This window comes from Dendrobates tinctorius, unplaced genomic scaffold (assembly GCF_039654945.1).
Source record: "Dendrobates tinctorius isolate UK_male_01 unplaced genomic scaffold, ASM3965494v1 ptg000086l, whole genome shotgun sequence".
Taxonomy (NCBI): domain Eukaryota; kingdom Metazoa; phylum Chordata; class Amphibia; order Anura; family Dendrobatidae; genus Dendrobates; species Dendrobates tinctorius.
Window position 1 is genome coordinate 21,129,735 of NW_027361754.1, and position 19,233 is coordinate 21,148,967.

General features: G+C 45.0%; 1 protein-coding gene across 1 annotated transcript in view; it reads right to left on the reverse strand.

Moving 5' to 3' along the window:
- Positions 1 to 19,233, reverse strand: part of PIH1D2 (PIH1 domain containing 2) — a 46,868-nt gene that overhangs the window by 15,403 nt on the left and 12,232 nt on the right. The window contains exons 2-4 of the mRNA XM_073585156.1: positions 12,288 to 12,506; positions 2,827 to 2,950; positions 1,561 to 1,794 (exon numbers count right to left, since the gene is read on the reverse strand). Of these exons, the coding sequence (XP_073441257.1) occupies positions 1,561 to 1,794; positions 2,827 to 2,950; positions 12,288 to 12,470 (541 nt within the window). The 5' untranslated portion in view covers positions 12,471 to 12,506. The remainder of the gene's footprint in view (positions 1 to 1,560; positions 1,795 to 2,826; positions 2,951 to 12,287; positions 12,507 to 19,233) is intronic.

A 19,233-nucleotide genomic window follows, 5' to 3' on the forward strand; every position in this document is an offset into this window, starting at 1 on the left:
AGAGCAGAACCACCCAGCTGCTCCTCCCCCAGACACACACTGAACAGTGATCTATGGAAAGTGAAACTCTAGTGAGGAGGGAAAATCGTAGTAGAGAAGGAGGAAACGACCAGTTCTCATTTCAATGCCAGAACACCCCCCCTTGGACGTTCTGCTCAGAAGTAAGAGACTGATATCTAGAAAACCCTGCAAACTGGTGACAGAAGGTAAATTACTTATTGTCATCATTCGGCAGCCCAGATATGCACTGAGATTATGTGAAAAGCCCGGACAACCCCTTTAAAGATTACATAATAACAGGGTCTGTACCACAGGACTGGCGTATAGCAAATGTGGTGCCAATATTCAAAAAGGGGACTAAAACTGAACTTGGAAATTATAGGCCAGTTAGTTTAACCTTAACTGTGGGTAAAATCCTGGAGGGTTTTCTAAGAGATACTATACTGGAGTATCAGAAGAAGAATAACCTCGTGACCCAATATCAACATGGGTTTACGAGGGACCGTTCCTGTCAGACTAATCTGATAAGCTTTTATGAAGAGGCAAGTTCCCGACTGGACCAAGGGAATGCAGTGGACGTGGTGTACATGGACTTTTCAAAAGCGTTGGATACGGTGCCACAGAAAAGGTTGATACATAAAATGAGAACAATGGGGATAGGGGAAAATATGTGTAAGTGGGTTAAGAGCTGACTCAGGGATAGGAAACAAAGGGTGGTTATTAATGGAGCACACTCAGACTGGGTCACGGTTAGCAGTGGGGTACCACAGGGGTCAGTATTGGGCCCGCTTCTTTTTAACATATTTATTAATGACCTTGTAGGGGGCATAGAGAGTAGAATTTCAATATTTGCAGATGACATTAAACTTTGCAGGGTAATCAATACAGAGGTGGACAATTTTATATTACAGGAGGATTTATGTAAACTAGAAGCTTGGGCTGATAAATGGCAAATGAGCTTTAATGGGGATAAATGTAAGGTCATGCACTTGGGTAGAACACACAAGATGTATAATTATGTGCTTAATTATAAAGCACTGGGCAAAACTGTCACTGAAAAAGACCTGGGTGTATGGGTTGACGACAAACTCACATTTAGTGGCCAGTGTCAGGCAGCTGCTGCAAAGGCATATAAAATAATGGGATGCATTAAAAGAGGCAGAGATGCTCATGAGGAGAACATAATTTTACCTCTATATAAGTCACTAGTGCGACCACACTTAGAATACTGTGTACAGTTCTGGTCTCCGGTGTATAAGAAAGACATAGCTGAACTGGAGCGGGTGCAGAGAAGAGCGACCAAGGTTATTAGAGTCCATCACTGAGCAGAAATGATTTTCTATCCTTTGGAAGTAAACGATGAAGGTTCATACAGAATCACAGGAAGTGGAAGTCTGCAGCGAAATGTAGCACTGACTAAGTGCAGCATGTCAAGAGATCTCATCCAGAAATGGAGGATATGTTTGGGACATTAGTGTAAAATCTGCACCAAATATAACAAAAACAGATATGCAACGAGTGACCTTAACGTAAATGTATTATTAGAACACATTCATTCACCTTCGTCCGTTTTCCCTTTTGTCTTTCTGGGCTTTTTTCCTTTTAATTCTAAGCTGTTCCTCATCTGCTTTGTGGCACCTTTTAGCTTGAATGGAGCGATGCGGTAAGAATGGCAGAGGACAATACGGAGCTGCTGTTCTATATACTTCATTGCTAGGCGGATGAGCTGGTCTTTTTCTACCGGGTCTTCATCAGCTTTCTTCAGGACCTCTGGGCTGTAGGCAATGCTAATTACTGGCAGAAAACATCACACATAGTCACTACACAATTCCATATCTTCAGTGCTACAATCACCAAGAGTCGATAAATGCGTCTTTTTTCTCATTTAGTTTCTAGAATAAGAAAAATGCAATTTTCTAATATACAGTACATATAATTAAAATTCTGCTTCCCTATTCGTGATATACCCATTGTATAACATCGGTCCATGCACCAAGAAAGGTAAAGCCTGTGTAACACATAATAGGGCTACAGGAAACCGATTAGAAATGGCATTAGTTATGTGACCCCCATCCGTCATTCGTGCATCACATCAGGTGAAAAACATCATGTCTGACAGTGTCTGGGCAGGTGCTTTAGGCTCTGTTCACTTCTGCATTTATCAATTCATTTTTAGAAAAAAAAATTAATATGATGGAAGTGCTGGAACCTTCACATAATGGACTTCAGCGGTTCCCAACAGACCCCACTGACTATAATAGCTGCAGTATGAGTTGTACACACGTTCAGACGTCGCTCACCTCCCAATGCAGAAGTGAACAGCACTAGGACCTCACCTCTTCCCTCCAAAGTTTGTGCAATGTGTGACCCATCAGAGTTCACCAATGTCTGCACAACACCTGCGCATTATAAGGTCGGTTTTGCACCTTGGACATTCACAGTCGGAGTACAGGCATTGATGTCTGGACTGGCCACAGATCTGACTCGAATTTGACAGCCTCATATTTTGAGTTTGGGTCAGGAGATGCACGGCTGCTCCACACACTGCAGTTCATACTAGAGCCATGAATGAAACTGGCTGTAGACAGCAGACAAAAGGTAGATTTTCCCTTTGAATCTGAATGACGCTGAGAAGGCTGCAATCTTATTTTTTCTTAGTCACTTCATTCTCTTAGGTTTCTAAGATAATAACAGTGATAACAGGTTTCAACTTTCAATTACTCATGCCCATCTTTTTACATTCCTGTGTAGAAAATTTATAATAACAATTTACTATGTTTCTTTGCCAGTCCTGGATTGGCAGAAATAATTTTGGTTCTCTCTCACCTGCTCCATCCGTCAAGTCCCCTAACTCCCCAGCTACGAGGGGCACAGGATGTCCATCAGATTCAGGAGCCGGGACCCTTCTCCATCCACAAATGTTAATAAAAAACAATCGTTCATCTGGATCCTACACGTATAGTTAATAAGAAACTTCAATACACACGTTAAATGTTAATAAAGTACCGGTAATTCAAATATAGTTAAATAATGTGAATATATCCGTCTATGCATATTAGGATTTTTAGGGTCCCCTCTTTTGGAAAAATTGAATATTTGTACTGACAGTAAAATCCCTTTCTTGTTGAATACATTGGAAGACATAGGTCTGAGGGTATACACCGTGCTAAAAGTGGTTGACTGTGGTCTATAGCCTCAGAGTCTAAGATATTAGGCAACTCAGCTAAGAGGCAAAAGGAGTACAAGAGCAAAAACGTGATCTGTAACAACTAAAAACCAAAAGGAATTGAACTCTGGAAAGAGAAAGTTGACCAAAGGCAACCTGAACTACCTCCAAGATGGTGACCCAATAAACCAGGGTGAAATCTGTGTCCTCCACTATATTCAATGAGAAAGGGTTTTCCTTTAAGGCAAAAAATCAAATGTTCCTGGGGACTCAGTACCATAAGATATTCTAGGACAGTCCCAGAGGGTGGGCAATACCAAAAACTGCAAGTGCAGACCACCTAGCACACAGAGGCTTGCAAGACCTTACACATCAGACTAGCATCGGCAGATGCCATGATGAGAAATTTGAAGAACTAGTTGAAGGTACAAACCCTGTCCCAAGTGGCAGCTTTGCTAACCTGAGAATGGAAGTAAAATATCCAACAGACCACAAGGCCTTGACCACCATTGAATGAATGTGACAGGAAGATCTACCCATGAAAGCGATGACCCAGATTGAAATGCCCGGCCCAACTGACAAACCTCCTGACCTGAAACAACTGCTTTACAGGCATCTATAAGGTAGTTAGCTCCGGTAAGGTGAACTGTCAGTCAGGCCGTAAATTGTGCTTTGATAACAGACTATAACAGATGTGAGAACCCTGCCTCAGTGAGACAAGCTTAGCTTACATAAATCCAGTACCCATGTATAAATCACTATGTATAGTCTCCATTCCCGTCTGCTGGTGTCAGCAAACCGCAGCACTAAGAGGCTTCACTGTAAGGCCTCCTTCACATTTCAGAGTCTCCAGTACATGCGGCGACAGTTTTCACACGTAGAATCATTTAATTCTATGGGACTGCACACATCTAACCCCACCTCTTCATTACTAACCCCTTAGCTTGATGACATTACACAGCTGACATCAACCTCAAAACAATTACCCCAATTGCCAACGTACCAAGGTAATTGGGAAGAGCTAAGGTTAAGCGCCAGAATTGGTGCATCTAATGGATGCACCATTTCTGGAAAGACTGAGGGCTGTTATTAGTCTGTGAGGAGGCCAATGTCCATGGTACCTGCTCAGCCTATTAATATCAGCCTGCAGCTGTCTGTTTAGCATTTGTTGATTATTAAAAATAGGGGTATTTTTGGTTTTGTATTTTCATTTTTCCCACCCCTTATTCCCAGAGCCATAACTTTTTTATTTTTCTGTCAATATATCTGTGTGTGGGCTTGTTTTTTTGCAGGATGAGTTGTACTTTTGAACGACGCCATTGGTTTTACCATGTCGTGTACTACAAAACGGGAAAAAAATTCCAAGTGCAGTGAAATTGCAAAAAAAGTGCAATCCCACACATGTTTTTTGCTTGGCTTTTTTGCTAGGTTCACTAACTGCTAAAATTGACCTGCCATTATGATTCTCCAGGTCATTACGAGTTCAGAGACACTAAACATGTCTAGTTTCTTTTTTATCTAAGTGGTGAAAAAAAATTCCAAAGTTTGTTAAAAAAAAAAATTGCGCCATCTTCCGAGACCCGATGCGTCTCCATTTTTCGGGATCTCGGGTTGGGTGAGGGCGCGCCGAGCTGACATTTTTGCGCGCCGAGCTGACATTTTTAATGATACCATTTTTGTGCAGATACGTTCTTTTCATCGCCCGTTATTGCATTTTAATGCAATGTCACAGCGACCAAAAAAACGTAATTCTGGCGTTTTGCTTTTTTTTCTATTGCTACGCCATTTAGCGATCGGGTTAATCCTTTTTAGTATTGATAGATCGGGCGATTCTGAATGCGGCGATACCAAATATGTGTATGGTTGATTTTTTTTTATTGTTTTATTTTGAATGGAGGGAAAGGGGGATTATTTGAACTTTTATATTTTTTTACTTTTTCATATTTTTAAAAATATGGATTTTTCTGTACTCACCGTAAAATCCTTTTCTCCGAGCCAATCATTGGGGGAGACAGACAGTGGGTGTTATACTGCTTGCCACTAGGACGACACTAAGTAAACACAGAAAAAAGTTAACTCCTCCCCTGCAGTATACACCCTCTCGCTGGCTGGGAATTCCCCAGTTCGGTGAAAAAAGCAGTAGGAGCATTAAACGAATGACAATAATCATAACTCTGTCAAAACCTAAAAATGCTACAGTGAGCCAATAGGCCAAACAGGGTGGGTGCTAAATCCCGCAATGATTAGCTCGGAGAAAAATATTTTACGGTGAGTACACAAAAATCCCTATTTCTCCTACGCCTCATTGGGGGACACAGACAGTGGGACGCCCTAAAGCAGTCCCTGGGTGGGGAGCATACAATTGCTAATACCCCATGTACCACTGGCTTAACACTGTGGTACTGCAGATTGCAGGATGCGTCTGCCAAGAGCTACATCCGCAGAGGCCTGAGCATGAATTTGGTAATGTTTTGTAAAGGTATGCCGGCTGGACCAAGTCGCAGCCTTGCAGACAGGCCTGAGAATGAATTTGGTAATGTTTTGTAAAGGTATGCAGTCTGGACTAAGTCGCAGTGTTGAAGACCTGTTCTGCCGACGCCTGGTGTCGAATGGCCTAAGAGGCGCCCACTGAGCAGATAGAATGCGCCTGAATCCTTGCTGGGACAGGTGTGTCCCAGACACAGTAGGATTCCTGAATAGCCAAGCAAATCCACCTGGCTAGCGTGGTTTTTGAAGCGGCTAAACCCTTCCTATGCCCCTGTGCAAGTACGAACAGGGCATCTGACTTGTGGAAGGGAGCCGCCCGCGAGATGTACCGTCTCAGAGCCCTGACCACATCGAGGGTGTGGAAGGCCCTCCTAATGCAATGGACTGGAGCCGGACAGAAGGAAGGCCAAACAATTTCTTCATTGAGATGAAAAGAAGACCCGACTTTGGGCAGGAAAGACGGGGACGTCCTGAGAGCTGCCTCGTCCTGATGAAAATTCAGGAACGGAGGACGGCAGGACAGGGCTGCCAATGCAGAATCTTGTGTAATTGACGTAATTGCCGCTAGAAAGACCACCTTCCAAGAGAGAATAGCTAGTGATACGTTCTGCAGTGGTTCGAAAAGAGCCTCCTGTAAGGCTCCGAGAACCAAGTTAAAGTCCCATGATTCCAATGGCCCTTAAAGTATAGAGGCACCACCTAGGAGACTCTCTGAATGAATGTCTTCATCTGAAGTCCGGTGGCAATTTTGCATTGGAATAGCACTGACAAGGCTGAAATCTGGCCCTTGAGCAAGCTAGGCGCGAGACCTGACGTTAATCCAGATTGTAGGAATTCCAATATGGAAAGAATAGCAAACACCAGTGGGGATCGACCATGGTCCTTGCACCACAAGAAGAAGGTTCTCCAGGTGCGGTGATAAGTGCGCATGGACACGGCTTTCTAACATTAATCATGGTGGAGATCACATCGGGAGAAAAAAACAGCCTGTGCTAAAAACCAGGATTCAACGGCCAGTCCATCAAAGACAGGGCCCCAGAGTTCTGGTGGTAAATCGGGCCCTGTGAGAGTAGATCCATGCGATCTGGAAGTTGCCAGGGAACGCCGGCGACTAGTTGTACTAGTTCTGCATACCATGGCCGGCGCGACCAATCTGGCACGACTAGGATCACTGGTATTCCCTCTGCTCTAATTTTCTTGATGACCCTCGGGAGCAAGGGAAGAATGCACGGGAGCCGCAACCGGTGCCACAAGAAGAACTAGGGTGTCCGCTCGGATGGCGCATGGATCGCGCAATCGGGTAATGAATCGAGGAACCCTGTTGTTTAGTCTTTAGGCCATATGATCCACATCCGGAGTCCCCCAGCGATGGCAGATCTGCTGAAAAAAAAACAAAAAAACTTCCGGATGAAGAGACCACTCTCCTGAGGCAAGGCCTTGGCGACTGAGAGAAAAACCACCGCCCAATTGTCCACACCCGGGGAGTGGATTGCTGAGATGGGCGAATGGTTGGTCTCGGCCCAATGGAGGATGTGACTCACTTCATACATGTCCATCCTGCTCCGAGTACCCCCCTGAAGGTTGATATACGCCACAGCCGTGGTGTTCTGTCCAGCCATATAATTGCTGTCTAGAAGGTCTAGTCATTTTTTATGTCTTCGATTATTACAGACACTGTATTTTTGTGTGTATTAATCCTTCATATATTTCATACTCTAAGGTAACAGCACCACCTGCTGGCCGTTTAATGCATAGATTCTAGTTTAATTTGCAATGTATTGTGGGATTGTTCCTGTTACATCATAGTCTTGTTTATGACACTGTGAGGGAAACAGCAGCCATTATTCCTCCATGTGTCTTAGGAGAAACTACACCATTCGTGTTCTTCATGCATCTTAAACAGCCTGCTCTAAGCATAGTTGGTAAGCACTATCTAGGTGTTATAATCCTGTGTTTAAATAGGTAATCATCAGCTATGTATTACCTCATGTTACCTATGTATTACCTCATGGTACCTATGTATTACCTCATGGTACCTATGTATTACCTCATGGAACCTATGTATTACCTCATGGTACCTATGTATTACCTCATGTTACTGTGTATTGCAGACTATCTGTATTTTATGCTCTGTGCAGTTATATATTCTGAAATGCTCCTGTTATTGCATCCTATAGTTTCACCCTTTCCTGTCACATCTGCAATCAATGAAAGAAGGTTATAATTTTACAGCCTCTTTTCAAAAAAGAAGACAGGGGGTTTAGCTACATGTCTCATTGCACACCCTGCTAACGTGTATGAGGACAGTATACGTGGCATTGTCGGATTGGATCCTGATGAGGTGACCTGCGAGGAGATGGTGGAAACTCAGTAGAGCTAATTTGATCACTCGAATGTCCAAGATGTTGATGAGGAGACGTGACACTCTAAATAATCAACGACCCTGTGCCGTGTGGTGACGAAGAAAAAAACGCTCACCAGCCTAGGAGACAGACGTCGATGGTCACCACCGACCATCGTACTGGGAGAAAGAATTTCCCTTAACTCAGGGACGATTTCATTATCCCCCGCTTGGGGGCTAGTCTGACCCGCAGGGACAGAAGGAACCGGCGGTCCAGGGAGAACAGGTTCTTGTCCCAAGTTAACAGCAACGCATGTTGTAAAGGGCGGAAATGGAACTGTGCGAATGGGACCGCTCCCATCGCTGCCACCATGTTTCCGAGAACTATCTTGCTGAAAACGTATGGAGTGAGAAACCGGTCGGGAAAGAGTCCACGCTGCTTATTGTAAGGCTCCGGCCTTTTCTGGAGTGAGAATGACCAACCCGTGGGTAGAGTTTAAGATCAATTCCAAAAAGGAAATCTGCTGGACCGGTGTTGGGAAGACTTTTCGAAGTTTATCTTCCGACCCAGGCGAGAAAGTGTATTTATTGTGATATCCACGGATTTATCGCAGGCTGGAAGGGATGGACCGTTGATCAGCAGGTCATCCAGATATGGCAGTACCACCACTCCCCGAGCGTGGAGAATGGCCATGACAGCCGCCATGGCCTTGGTATAGACCCTGGGGGCGGTGGTGAGACCGAAGGGCAAGGCAAGGAACTAGAAGTTTTCTTCTCGAATTGCAAAACGCAGGAACTGCTGGATGATAGGGACTCTCCCTTTTGCATGGAGACGACACCGAACGGAGGAATTCCATCCGTACTTTGACAAACTGATTTAACAGCTTGAGGTCCAGTATGGACCGCATCGTTCCTTCCTTCTTTGGAACCACAAAGAAAGGTTTGAATAAAAAAACGCTGAACCATTCGTCTTGAGGGACCGGAAGGATGACTCTGTCCCTTTGCAGTGCATGAACGGCCCGAAGGAAGGCTGTGACTGAATGACAGCAGACGGCCGCCTACTTTGTCGGTGTCTGCCGGATACCACAACCAGTCATTGAGTAGAGGATCTATGGAATCTGCTTCCTTAGATCCAGATGCTGTCGGCCTGGGTTTCCAAGAGCGGTTAGGTCTTTGAGAGACCTGGGAACCTCTGTCTCCACGCGGGGACCGACCTGATCCGGAAGAGAAGGCTGTGGAGTACCAGCTGGAGCTGTTGTGAAAAAGGTCGAAAAACGAGTCGGCTGTTGATTCCGAAAACGGCTGGTTAGCCCCTTGTTGGGGAAGAAACCTACTCTTCCCCCCGGAAGGTGTCAGAAATGAGCTGGTCTAGTTTCTTGTCCAAACAGGCGACCAGTTTGATACGGCAGAGAAGTCTCTGGAGGTGGAATCTGCCCGCCAGTCGCGTAGTCATAGGGCTCTTCTGATGGAGACTTAATTAGCGGTTGCCTTAGCAGCGCAATTAGCGGCATCTAAAGAGGCATCTACTGCAAAATCCCCTGCGTGAACTATCTGCTTGGTGACACTGGTTGTCTCCGGAGGAGGATTGCTACCTTAAGTTGGAAGACAGTAATTAAGACTTCTGCCCAAGTGGCCATTGCCTTAGCCACTCAAGTCGCCGCGAAAGATGGGAAAAAAGCCGCTCCTGAAGCTCCAAAAACTGAACTGGCGAGGTAGCCAATTTGACAATCGGAGGTGTTTCTGACTGAAGAGCCCTCAGAACCGGATCAAAGCATTTTAGGAGCAAGGCACAATACAGGAGGATCCACCAAGGGGGACTGTAATCAATCCTTCATTAGACCTGGAGTAAAGGGGTATTTAGCCTCGATAGGCTTTTGCCCTGTGAACCACTTATGTGGTCGGTTCCTACGTTTCTAGACAATGTCCTTCAACTCCTGCTGGCAAATACCCTGCATACACATTTAGTCTTCTTAAAGAAGATAACGTGTTCTGGAGCGGGAATATTCTCCTCTTCCAACGTCAGAAACTTGTTGACTGACTCTGTCAGAGAATCAAGCGATTCATGGACATTTGGGGAATTCTGAGGGACTGACATGTCAGACTCGAATAAAGAGACATGTTCTCTGCGAACATTAGGAGAGGGAGAGCGAGAGACAGAACTCGCCGATGCTGAGTCGCGAGCGTGACTAGGGGACGCGTCATGGGTCCGCTTTCTAGAGACCTGAGGATCCCTTGAACGAGCACGGCCCCTGCTGGCGGACGGTTCCCGGCCATCGCCAAAGTCCTTCTCGGGCGGTAAAGACGCGTTCTGACTTAAAGAGGATTCCCGGAGGAGTCTATAGCCTTGGTCAGTGACTCCACAGACCGTGACAAGGACGCAAGCCCACTCAGGGGGACTAAACGCAGGGAGCACCTTGCAGCGGTTGGCATTTTAGCACAAGCCGGGTCGCAATCCATGCATAGCGGATTAGTCTGGGTACTAGGCAAGGCAGTCTTGCAATAGGTACCAGCGGTAAAGAACGCAGTGCGCTTCTTATTAGCCCCCCTATTTTTTGCTTCCTTAGACTGAGACATAGTGCCCGTGAAAGGGTTACAAGCAGAGTCTGGACTGCAGCTGCAGGGAATGTGCAGTGAAGGGGTTAAGCTTTTCTCTGAGAGCAGATGCAGCTTACCTGCGGTCCTGACGCTGTGTCCCTGGGAGGAATATCGGTGGCCCTGTAGCGTCACCAGGTGTTGTCCATCCGTGCGCACACCCCCGCAGCCGTCACAGAGTCCGAGGAGCAGAGAAGGGGTTAAGGACATGGCCCCCGAGACTAGCAGGGCGCCTCTCGTACAGAGCGAGAGGCGCCAAAGATGTGGGCGGCGGCGCTAGCAGTGGGCGGCGCTATGTAAATTGCGGCCTAGTAGGCCGAAAAATCGGGGACTAAATTTTTGGGCCGACCCGCGGCGAGCGCTGGGTGAAGGGGGGAGCGGGGGGCCACGACAGGGCACCGGTAGGCCGCCGCTGAGACTCGGTCAGTGCTTCTCCCAGGAACCAGGACCCGACCCCATACCTCCAATCCGGTGCTCGCTCCGTCTGTGCTGTCTAGGAGCCTGCAGGTTTCATCCCATCTCAGATCCTGATGTAAAAAAGCTCCCGGGTGATGTAGCAGAGCCGGAGAGGTTGTTACAGGGGTATTGCTCAATCGGTCCACCCTATGGGCAGGGGGACGGAGAGCTATGGGGCTGATTCAGGGCATCCGAAAATGCTGGTCAAATCTTCTCCGTGCGCTCACCCTCGTATCCGTGAGGAGTACTGGGACCGTAAAGGATCCATCGCCAGAAGAATCAGCCCCAGTCGTCGCAGGAAAGTGTACGGGGAGGTATACACTGAGTGCTTGCCTGTTGTTGGCTCAGGGGAGTGCGGGCCGTAGAAAGGAACCGTTGCCCCCTTCACTCAGTTAATTAAAAAATAAAAGTTTACAGAAAATTCAAAAATAAAATAGCAATCCGGCATCAACAGCCATAGAGGTCTCCAGGAGACCTCTGGTTGTTATGCCAACATATTGCTGACCCCCAATCACGTGACGGGGGTCAGCGATGCGCGAATTTCCGGCCCAGCGGCATTTAACTAGTTAATAGGCATGGGTGGATCGTGATTCCACCTGTTCCTATTGCGGGCACATGTCAGCTGTTCAAAACAGCTGACATGTCCCGGCTTTGATGCAGGCTCACTGCCGGAGCCCACATCAGAGCAGGGGAGATGTACAATGATGGACTGTGTCCGTCATTGACGTTAAGGGGTTAATAACAAAAAAGGCTATGCAGACAGTTGTGAGATGTTATTAATAGGCTGAAAGCTCCATGGATATTGGCCCCTTCCCAGAATAATAACGCCAGCCCCCAGCTGTCTGCATTCCCTCAGCTGGTTAGTAAAAATAAGGATGACCCCACGCCATGTTTTCATACACTTAATTATTAGCTACATACGAGTACAAAAAATTACACACGCAAAGCTATAATTATATATGTCACTGATATACAGTATTTCTATCATCTATCTTTGCACATTTAACACCTAAACATCTGTCATTACAATTCTGCATTCTAGTCCCGTACGTGTCACACTGATGATGCACATGGATGGTACATACGTGTAGCACACGGATTATACACACGGACATGGATAGCACCTGTACTGGGTTTTCCAGTACCAGAAATATCAGGACGTATGAAAGGGGTTTACGCTGTGTCGAATGCTATGTCTTTAAGCCAATTTAATGAATTCACAAATTGCAATGAATAGAACTGTACCAGTATTTTTGTCTGAAGACACCAGTGTGGTTCAGGGGGCGCCATGAACTCCCTCCCTTCTTCCAGATGTCGCTGTATGAACTTCTGGTAGCTCTGCGGGTTGTTTTCGGCCATGTCGTCCAGCGTGCTCCAGAAGTGGTTGACTTGAGATAACAACTGCTCTGGGGTCATACTCGTGTCCATCTTGATTTCTGGCAGAAAAGCTATGGTCTTTGTTCTCTAATAGAGAAAAAGAGATAATGACAAATGAAGAAATCGAAAACAGAAGTCAAATGCAGACCAGTTCTGACCAACATAATAACAGAGCAAATGTTTGGACTTTTCAGCCCACACTTTTAGTGGATGAGAAGGAAGACATTGATTGCACCGTAGTTCCATTTCCATAATTCCAAGATTTGTTCTTCTTGGTGCTGCAATTTCAATGATGAGGAGTGTATGTGATGTGATATCTTGAGCTGCCACTTCTTAATGCACCAGCATGCGATTATGAACTAACCTGTAATCCAATGTAAGCAAAAATAATCTAACATTCACATCTACCGATGCCATAGCAGCTTTATACAGCTGATCTGGAAAATCTAGAAAAGAAAGCAGAGAACAAAAAAAGAAAGAAAGAGAGCGAGAGAAAGAAAGTGAGAGAAAGAAAGAGACAGAGAAATAGAGTAAGAAAAAGAGAAAGAAAGAGAATCCATTATTTTCAATGGGGTTTGGGTACTGTTCTGGTACCCAAACCGATATTTGTAAAAAGTTTGGGTCAGGTACCAAAACTCAAACCTCATTGAAAATAATGCATTTTCTCTCTCTCTCTCATCTACTTGTAACTTTTTTCTTTATGAAAATATGGTTACTTTTGCGGTCCCAAGCCAATCAAGTACACTGACTCGCCTCATTAAACTTTCCCCCATGGTGTCAATTGACTAATATCATGGCACTGGCATAATGTGTCCAGCAGAGAAATCTCATCAATCAACGACAAATAGGAGTTTACTGATGAGAGCCAGAGCACTTTCCTGGCTTTGGAGCCGCCCAGTGGACACTTGTAACCAAATTTACAAAAAGTTATTTTAATCGGCAACACTAAATACAAAAGAAACGACAGATCCATAATCTATGGGGCATACCGTAACGCCATGCGTTTGGTTCCATACAGAGATCTACATTAGATTTTTTTCAAAGAATCCAGTAAAAATAAAAATATGGCATGCTCCATTAAATCATGTATTATGGGACCATACACCGTTGTTTTTCAAGCGTTTTTTTCCTGAGCAGAAACGCATGCTCTTGCCAGGGAAAACGCATGCGCTTTTTGACACGTGTTTTTGATGCGATTGTTAAGCGTTTTGACATGCGTTTTTGCAATTACAGTGTATGCGGAATGGCATGCGATTCCGCACAATTAATGAACATGCTGCGTTTTTTCCGCTAAGCGTTTCCGCAGCGGAAAAAAACGCACCATTAGCACAACATGTGCGTTTTCCATTCTATTACATTAGATGCTTTTCTTAAGTGTTTCTGCAGCAGAAACGCTTGTCTAAAAGCGCTGCAGAAAGTCGGAAACGCTTAAAAAACGCAACGTGGGCACACAGCCTTAAGGGTATGTGCAAACATTTAGTACTTGTAGAAAAAACTTCTCAACTAAAAACGCTGCATAGCTGTACCAGCAAAATGAATGAGATTTCCTGTATCTCATGCACACACTGCTTATTTTTTCCTAGCAGATCCACTGAAGTTTCAAATTTTTATTTATTTATTTTACTCATTTACATAGCCCCATAATTCCACAGCGCTTTACAGACATTACTGGCACTGTCCCCGATGGGGCTCACAATCTACAATCCCCATCAGTATGTCTTTGGAATGTGGGAGGAAACCGGAAAACCTGGAGGAAACCCACGCAAACACAGGGAGAACTCCTTGCAGATCTGAAGAACGTCAATTCTTTCCATGTTTTTACAAGTGAATGGCGGGGGGACAAAAACATATTCAAGCACGGGTAAAAACATGCGTATTTTACTGCCTTTTTCCTGCAAAGAAATGAGATTTTGGTGCAGAAATTTCTGCTGCAAATACTCAAAGTACATACCCTGAGGAGGATTAGGGCTTCAGAATGTAATGCCAGTCCTTACACTGGCTGCCCATTCATTATAGGATCCAATTCAAAGTACTTGTTCTCACCCACAAAGCTCTCCATAGTGCAGCACCCCCCCTACATCTCCTCCCTAATTTCTGTCTATCGGCCTAATCGACTGCTGCGCTCTGCAAACGACTTTCGACTAACCTCTGCACTAATCCGTATCTCCCACTCCCGACTTCTCTCGCGCTGCGCCAGTCCTCTGGAATGCTCTACCCCAAGAAATTAAGACTATCCACAATTTTCACAGTTTTAGGCGCTCCCTCAAAACACATTTGTTCAGAGCAGTCTATCACGTTCACTAATTAAAGTCATTTTATGTGTAAGTGTGCGTGTGTAGCCTATTCACTATCTCCATCCATCCCTCACTCCCTCAAGATGGCTGGACCTTCATTGTAAATACATCATTGTAAATACACACCTGTACTTTGTATCTCTCCCACCTCATTGTAGATTGTGAGCTCTCACCAGCAGGGTCGTCTTATTTTGCTTTAATTATTGTATTGTTAACGTTGTAACTTATGACTTGTGTTTTGAAACTGTTAAACTGTAAAGAGCTGCGGAATATGTTGGCGCTACATAAAGATTATTACTATTATTAATGCCATGCGAGCATTGAGATGTCCGTATAAATTGATCTTAGATCAAACAGAAATGCACGGATTGGCCGTAGATCACACAAGACCCGAGGTCAGTCTGTGTACTGCAATCCCACATCTCGGACATCTGAATGTGTCCTAACCCATGAGAATAAGTTGCATTTTGCTTGTTTAGCATAATACACCCCATAGTCCTCCACATAGTATAATGTGCACCTACGAGGACATGGGGCAAGGGCAGAGCATGGAGGAAACGGGGCTGGTGTCACAGGGGGCTGGGGACACTGGGGACTGAGGACGGCATCACGGCAACACACGGGCAGAAGACACACCTCACTGCCGCCGGTCCCGTACACCTCCATGTTCATCCTCGGATCCTCCAGATGGCTGAGCCGCTCGGTCCATGCGCCCCTGCCAGCTCCTAAAGTTGGATCGGAGAGGTGAGAATACCCCCCCTCCGGAGCCGCCTGTTCCCAGTCCCTGCTGCCGCCACAGGCTCCGCCAATATGGCGACCACCGTCACCTGTGCAGATGCTGCACAGTGGGTGCGCAATGAAGTGACGTCATCGTGCACCCACAGAGTCAGAGGGGAATGATGGGAGAGGGAGTGTCAGCTGAAGCTCTCTCCCCCATCATTGCTTTGAACTGTACCGGCGTCATAATGATAATGACGCCAGTATAGTTCAATGCGGCGATGGCGGGGGGGGGGTCGGCGATGGCCGCAGGCAGGCCCCACTGACCCCATAGCTGCGGGGGCCCTAGGCAGCTGCCTGGTCTGCCTGCCCTGCTTAGAGGCTAAGGGTCAAAGCAGACCATCTGTAATATGGCATGCATAGGTTTCCACCGGGCACTCCGGTTTCCTCCCACACTCCAAAGACATACTGATAGGGAATATAGATTGTGAGCCCCATCGGGGACAGTGATGATAATGTGTGCAAACTGCAAAGCACAAAGCACTGCAGAATGTTGGCGCTATATAAAAGATTATTATTATGTTCACTGATCCTTTATGGAATAAATTCACTTTTGCTAGCAGTAAACTGGTCAGCAATACGATCACATTCACAACTAGTATAAAGGAATAGTATAAGAACATGGACTTCGTTCTGGAGCCGATAAGAATTTTAGTAATGGATTTTGGGCACAAATGCAATGCAGGTATTTTTTTTGTACGCATGTTCAAAAAAAAAAAAAAAAAACATATCGGGGCTGGTTTATTTTGTAGCCATAGATTTTTGCACTACAATTACAGACTGTAATGGGGTTGTCTGGGAGTTATTTTTTTCACAAAATGCTGAAAATTGGTAAAAAAAAAGCAGGGAATATTCACCTCGCAGAATCCCCACGGCTCATGTTCTAAGGGCGCAGTCAGACTGCAGTGTACAGTGTTGTTCAAAAGTCCTGCATAGGCGTGAAGAAAACTATATGTTTCATACTTCTGCATCTCTACAGTGAAACTGGTGTAACATATATGTTTTTGTAATCCCTCATTGTATGCCATACTCATTTTTGAATGTCCCAAGTGTATAAATTGTTATGGTATGCGCATTTTTGATAATTTTTTTTACAGCATAACCATACCTACACCAGTACAGTGTGTAGAATGGTGAACAGGTTTCTAAGTTCATTAACTTCCAATGCAAGTTCACACAGACTTAAATTTTACTTATTAAGATTTATTATTTTTTATTTAATTCAGAGTCCTGAAAAGGGCCTTTTGAGTGCATCTTTAGCTTCTAATACTTTATAGGGCCAGCCTTTGCTCTTGAGCACCAGCCTGCATCTGTGTGGCATTGAGTTAACAAGCTTCTGCAGATGTTCACGAGTGATGATGTGGTTCCAGGCCTGTATCAGAGCCTCAATCAACTCACTCTTGGTCCTTGGCTGTTTTCTAGATATCTCTAATGATACCTTGTGCCACAAATTTTCAATTGGATTGAGGTCCGGGGACTGAGCTGGCCAGTCAATAGTAGCCACCTTGTGCTTTTTTTTCCATTCCGTTACTGTCTTAGCTCTGTGACAAGGAGCATTATCATCCTGGAAGATATAATCCCCTGACAACAGGTGTTGAGCAGAAGGCACCATTTTCTTATTAAGGATGTCTATGTATTTTTTTGCATTAACCATACCCTCCACAATATGAAGCCTTCCAACACCGTTGGCTGCCATACAGCCCCAGAACTTTCATCGGATGTTTCACAGAGAAGCTCAAATACTCTGGCTTACTCTTCATGTGGGAACCTTCTCACATAAGACTTGCCATCATTTCCTAAAATGCAAAAAAGTGCTTTCTTCACTAAATAGCACTTTTTCCCACTCCTCCTTCCTCCATTTTTAATATTTCAATGTCCACAGTTTTCGCCTTTGTCTTTGTATGGCTGTCATCAATGGCTTCTTTCGGGCCTTGCACCCTCTCAATCCTGCTTCCAAACATCTCTTCCTAACAGTTGATGTTGCTACCTTAATATTGCACTTTTCTTGCCATTCTCGCAGAAGCTGAGGAGAGGTGAGCTTTCGATTGGCAAGGGATGTTCTTATCAGTACTCTATCCTCCCTTTTAGTTGACTTTCTGGGCCGACCAGATTTCAATTCCCATATTGTTGCAATAATTTCAGGCAAAACAGCTTCAAAAGCTAAAAATATTACAGGGAGAGAATGCAAAATTGTATTCTGAACAAAATCATATATAATATGTCATATTAGCATCGAAGATATTCGACAGAAAACGTTTAAAACTTGAAAAATCAATTTATCCTATGCAGGACTTTTGAACACCACCGTATATCGGACTGCAATGTTAGGACTGGCCGGCGGCTCTCCTGACCTGAGTATAACTGCACAGAAATACATGAAGCTGTCACACTTGGGTCAGGAGAGCTGCGGGGCTGTCCGTGCATTGTGGTCAGACTTATACAGCTGTCTGTGCCCTATCTCTTTCTGATTCCCAGTCAGCGGACAGTCTCTAGTAATTAACGCTGGAATGACATCCAATCACGTGATTACTGCAGCCAATCAATGGCCGCAGCGGGATCCTCTACAGTCAATGACTGCACTTGAGTTCCCACATCGCAGTATGATGGAGAAACCTGAGGGGTGAAGAGGCACAAATCAGTAAGGTATTGCTTTCTTTTTTTCAACACGCATTTGCAGCACAAATGAAAGAGATTGTAAAATGTTGCCAAGATCAGTAAGAAATTTAAGAAGGAAAAAACAAAAACCAACCCACACTCCCCCACCTGCTTTGTTGGTCCTCCCTGTTCTCGGTTTACTTCCCCTGCACCACTCAGCGGTGATGTGTAGAGCAAAACCGCTAAATACAGTGATTGACTGCAGCAGTCACATGATGTAAGGCCGGAGTCACACTAGCGAAAAAAATCGGACGAATGCAATGCAATAAAAAATCGCATTGCAATCTTCCCAACGTTATTCTATGGTGCTGCTCCCATCATCCGATTTTTTTTCTGATCTTTTCCTCGGACCGAGATAATCGCAGGATGCTGTGATTGTCACCGATTTTCGGATTGGACTCGCCAATGCAAGTCTATGGGTGCGATTAAAAATCGGATTACATTTTTTCCCATGCTCATTAGTTCACTTCAGGTCAGCCTGGGGACTCCCCTCAGCCTCAGTGACGTCAGCGGGAGTCCCCGGCTGACCTGAAGAGAACTAATGAACGTGGGAAAAAATACAGAAACTTTCCCACGGCAATTAGTTCATCTCCAGGCAGCCATTGAGGCTGCGCAGAGCTGAATTAATTCATTCTGAAGTAGTTTACAGTGGGGCTGGTCGCATTAACACGGTCCTCATTGTAAACTATTTAACCCCTTCTGATGGATTACAGCGTGGGACATGACTGAACGGCAGAGAGGTAAGGATATTGGTGATTTTTTTATGTTATTCTTTTTTGCAGGTCATGGTTTTATTTTGGATTACCAGAGTAATAAAAATTTGTCAAAAACTAGGTGTCGTTATTTCATTAAAAGACTTTTTACTTAATGTCTGTGTGTGATTTTTAACCCTTTCATAGTATAGGGTTAATAATGGATTGGTGTCCTATTGACACCTCTCCATTATTAATCGGCTTAATGTCACCTTACAATCCAATTGTGACATTAACCCTTTGTTATATTAACCCATTAGCCACCACTACAGGGCAATGGGAATAGAGAGGATAAGTGCCAGAAATGGCATCTATAAGATGTGCCATTTCTGGCAC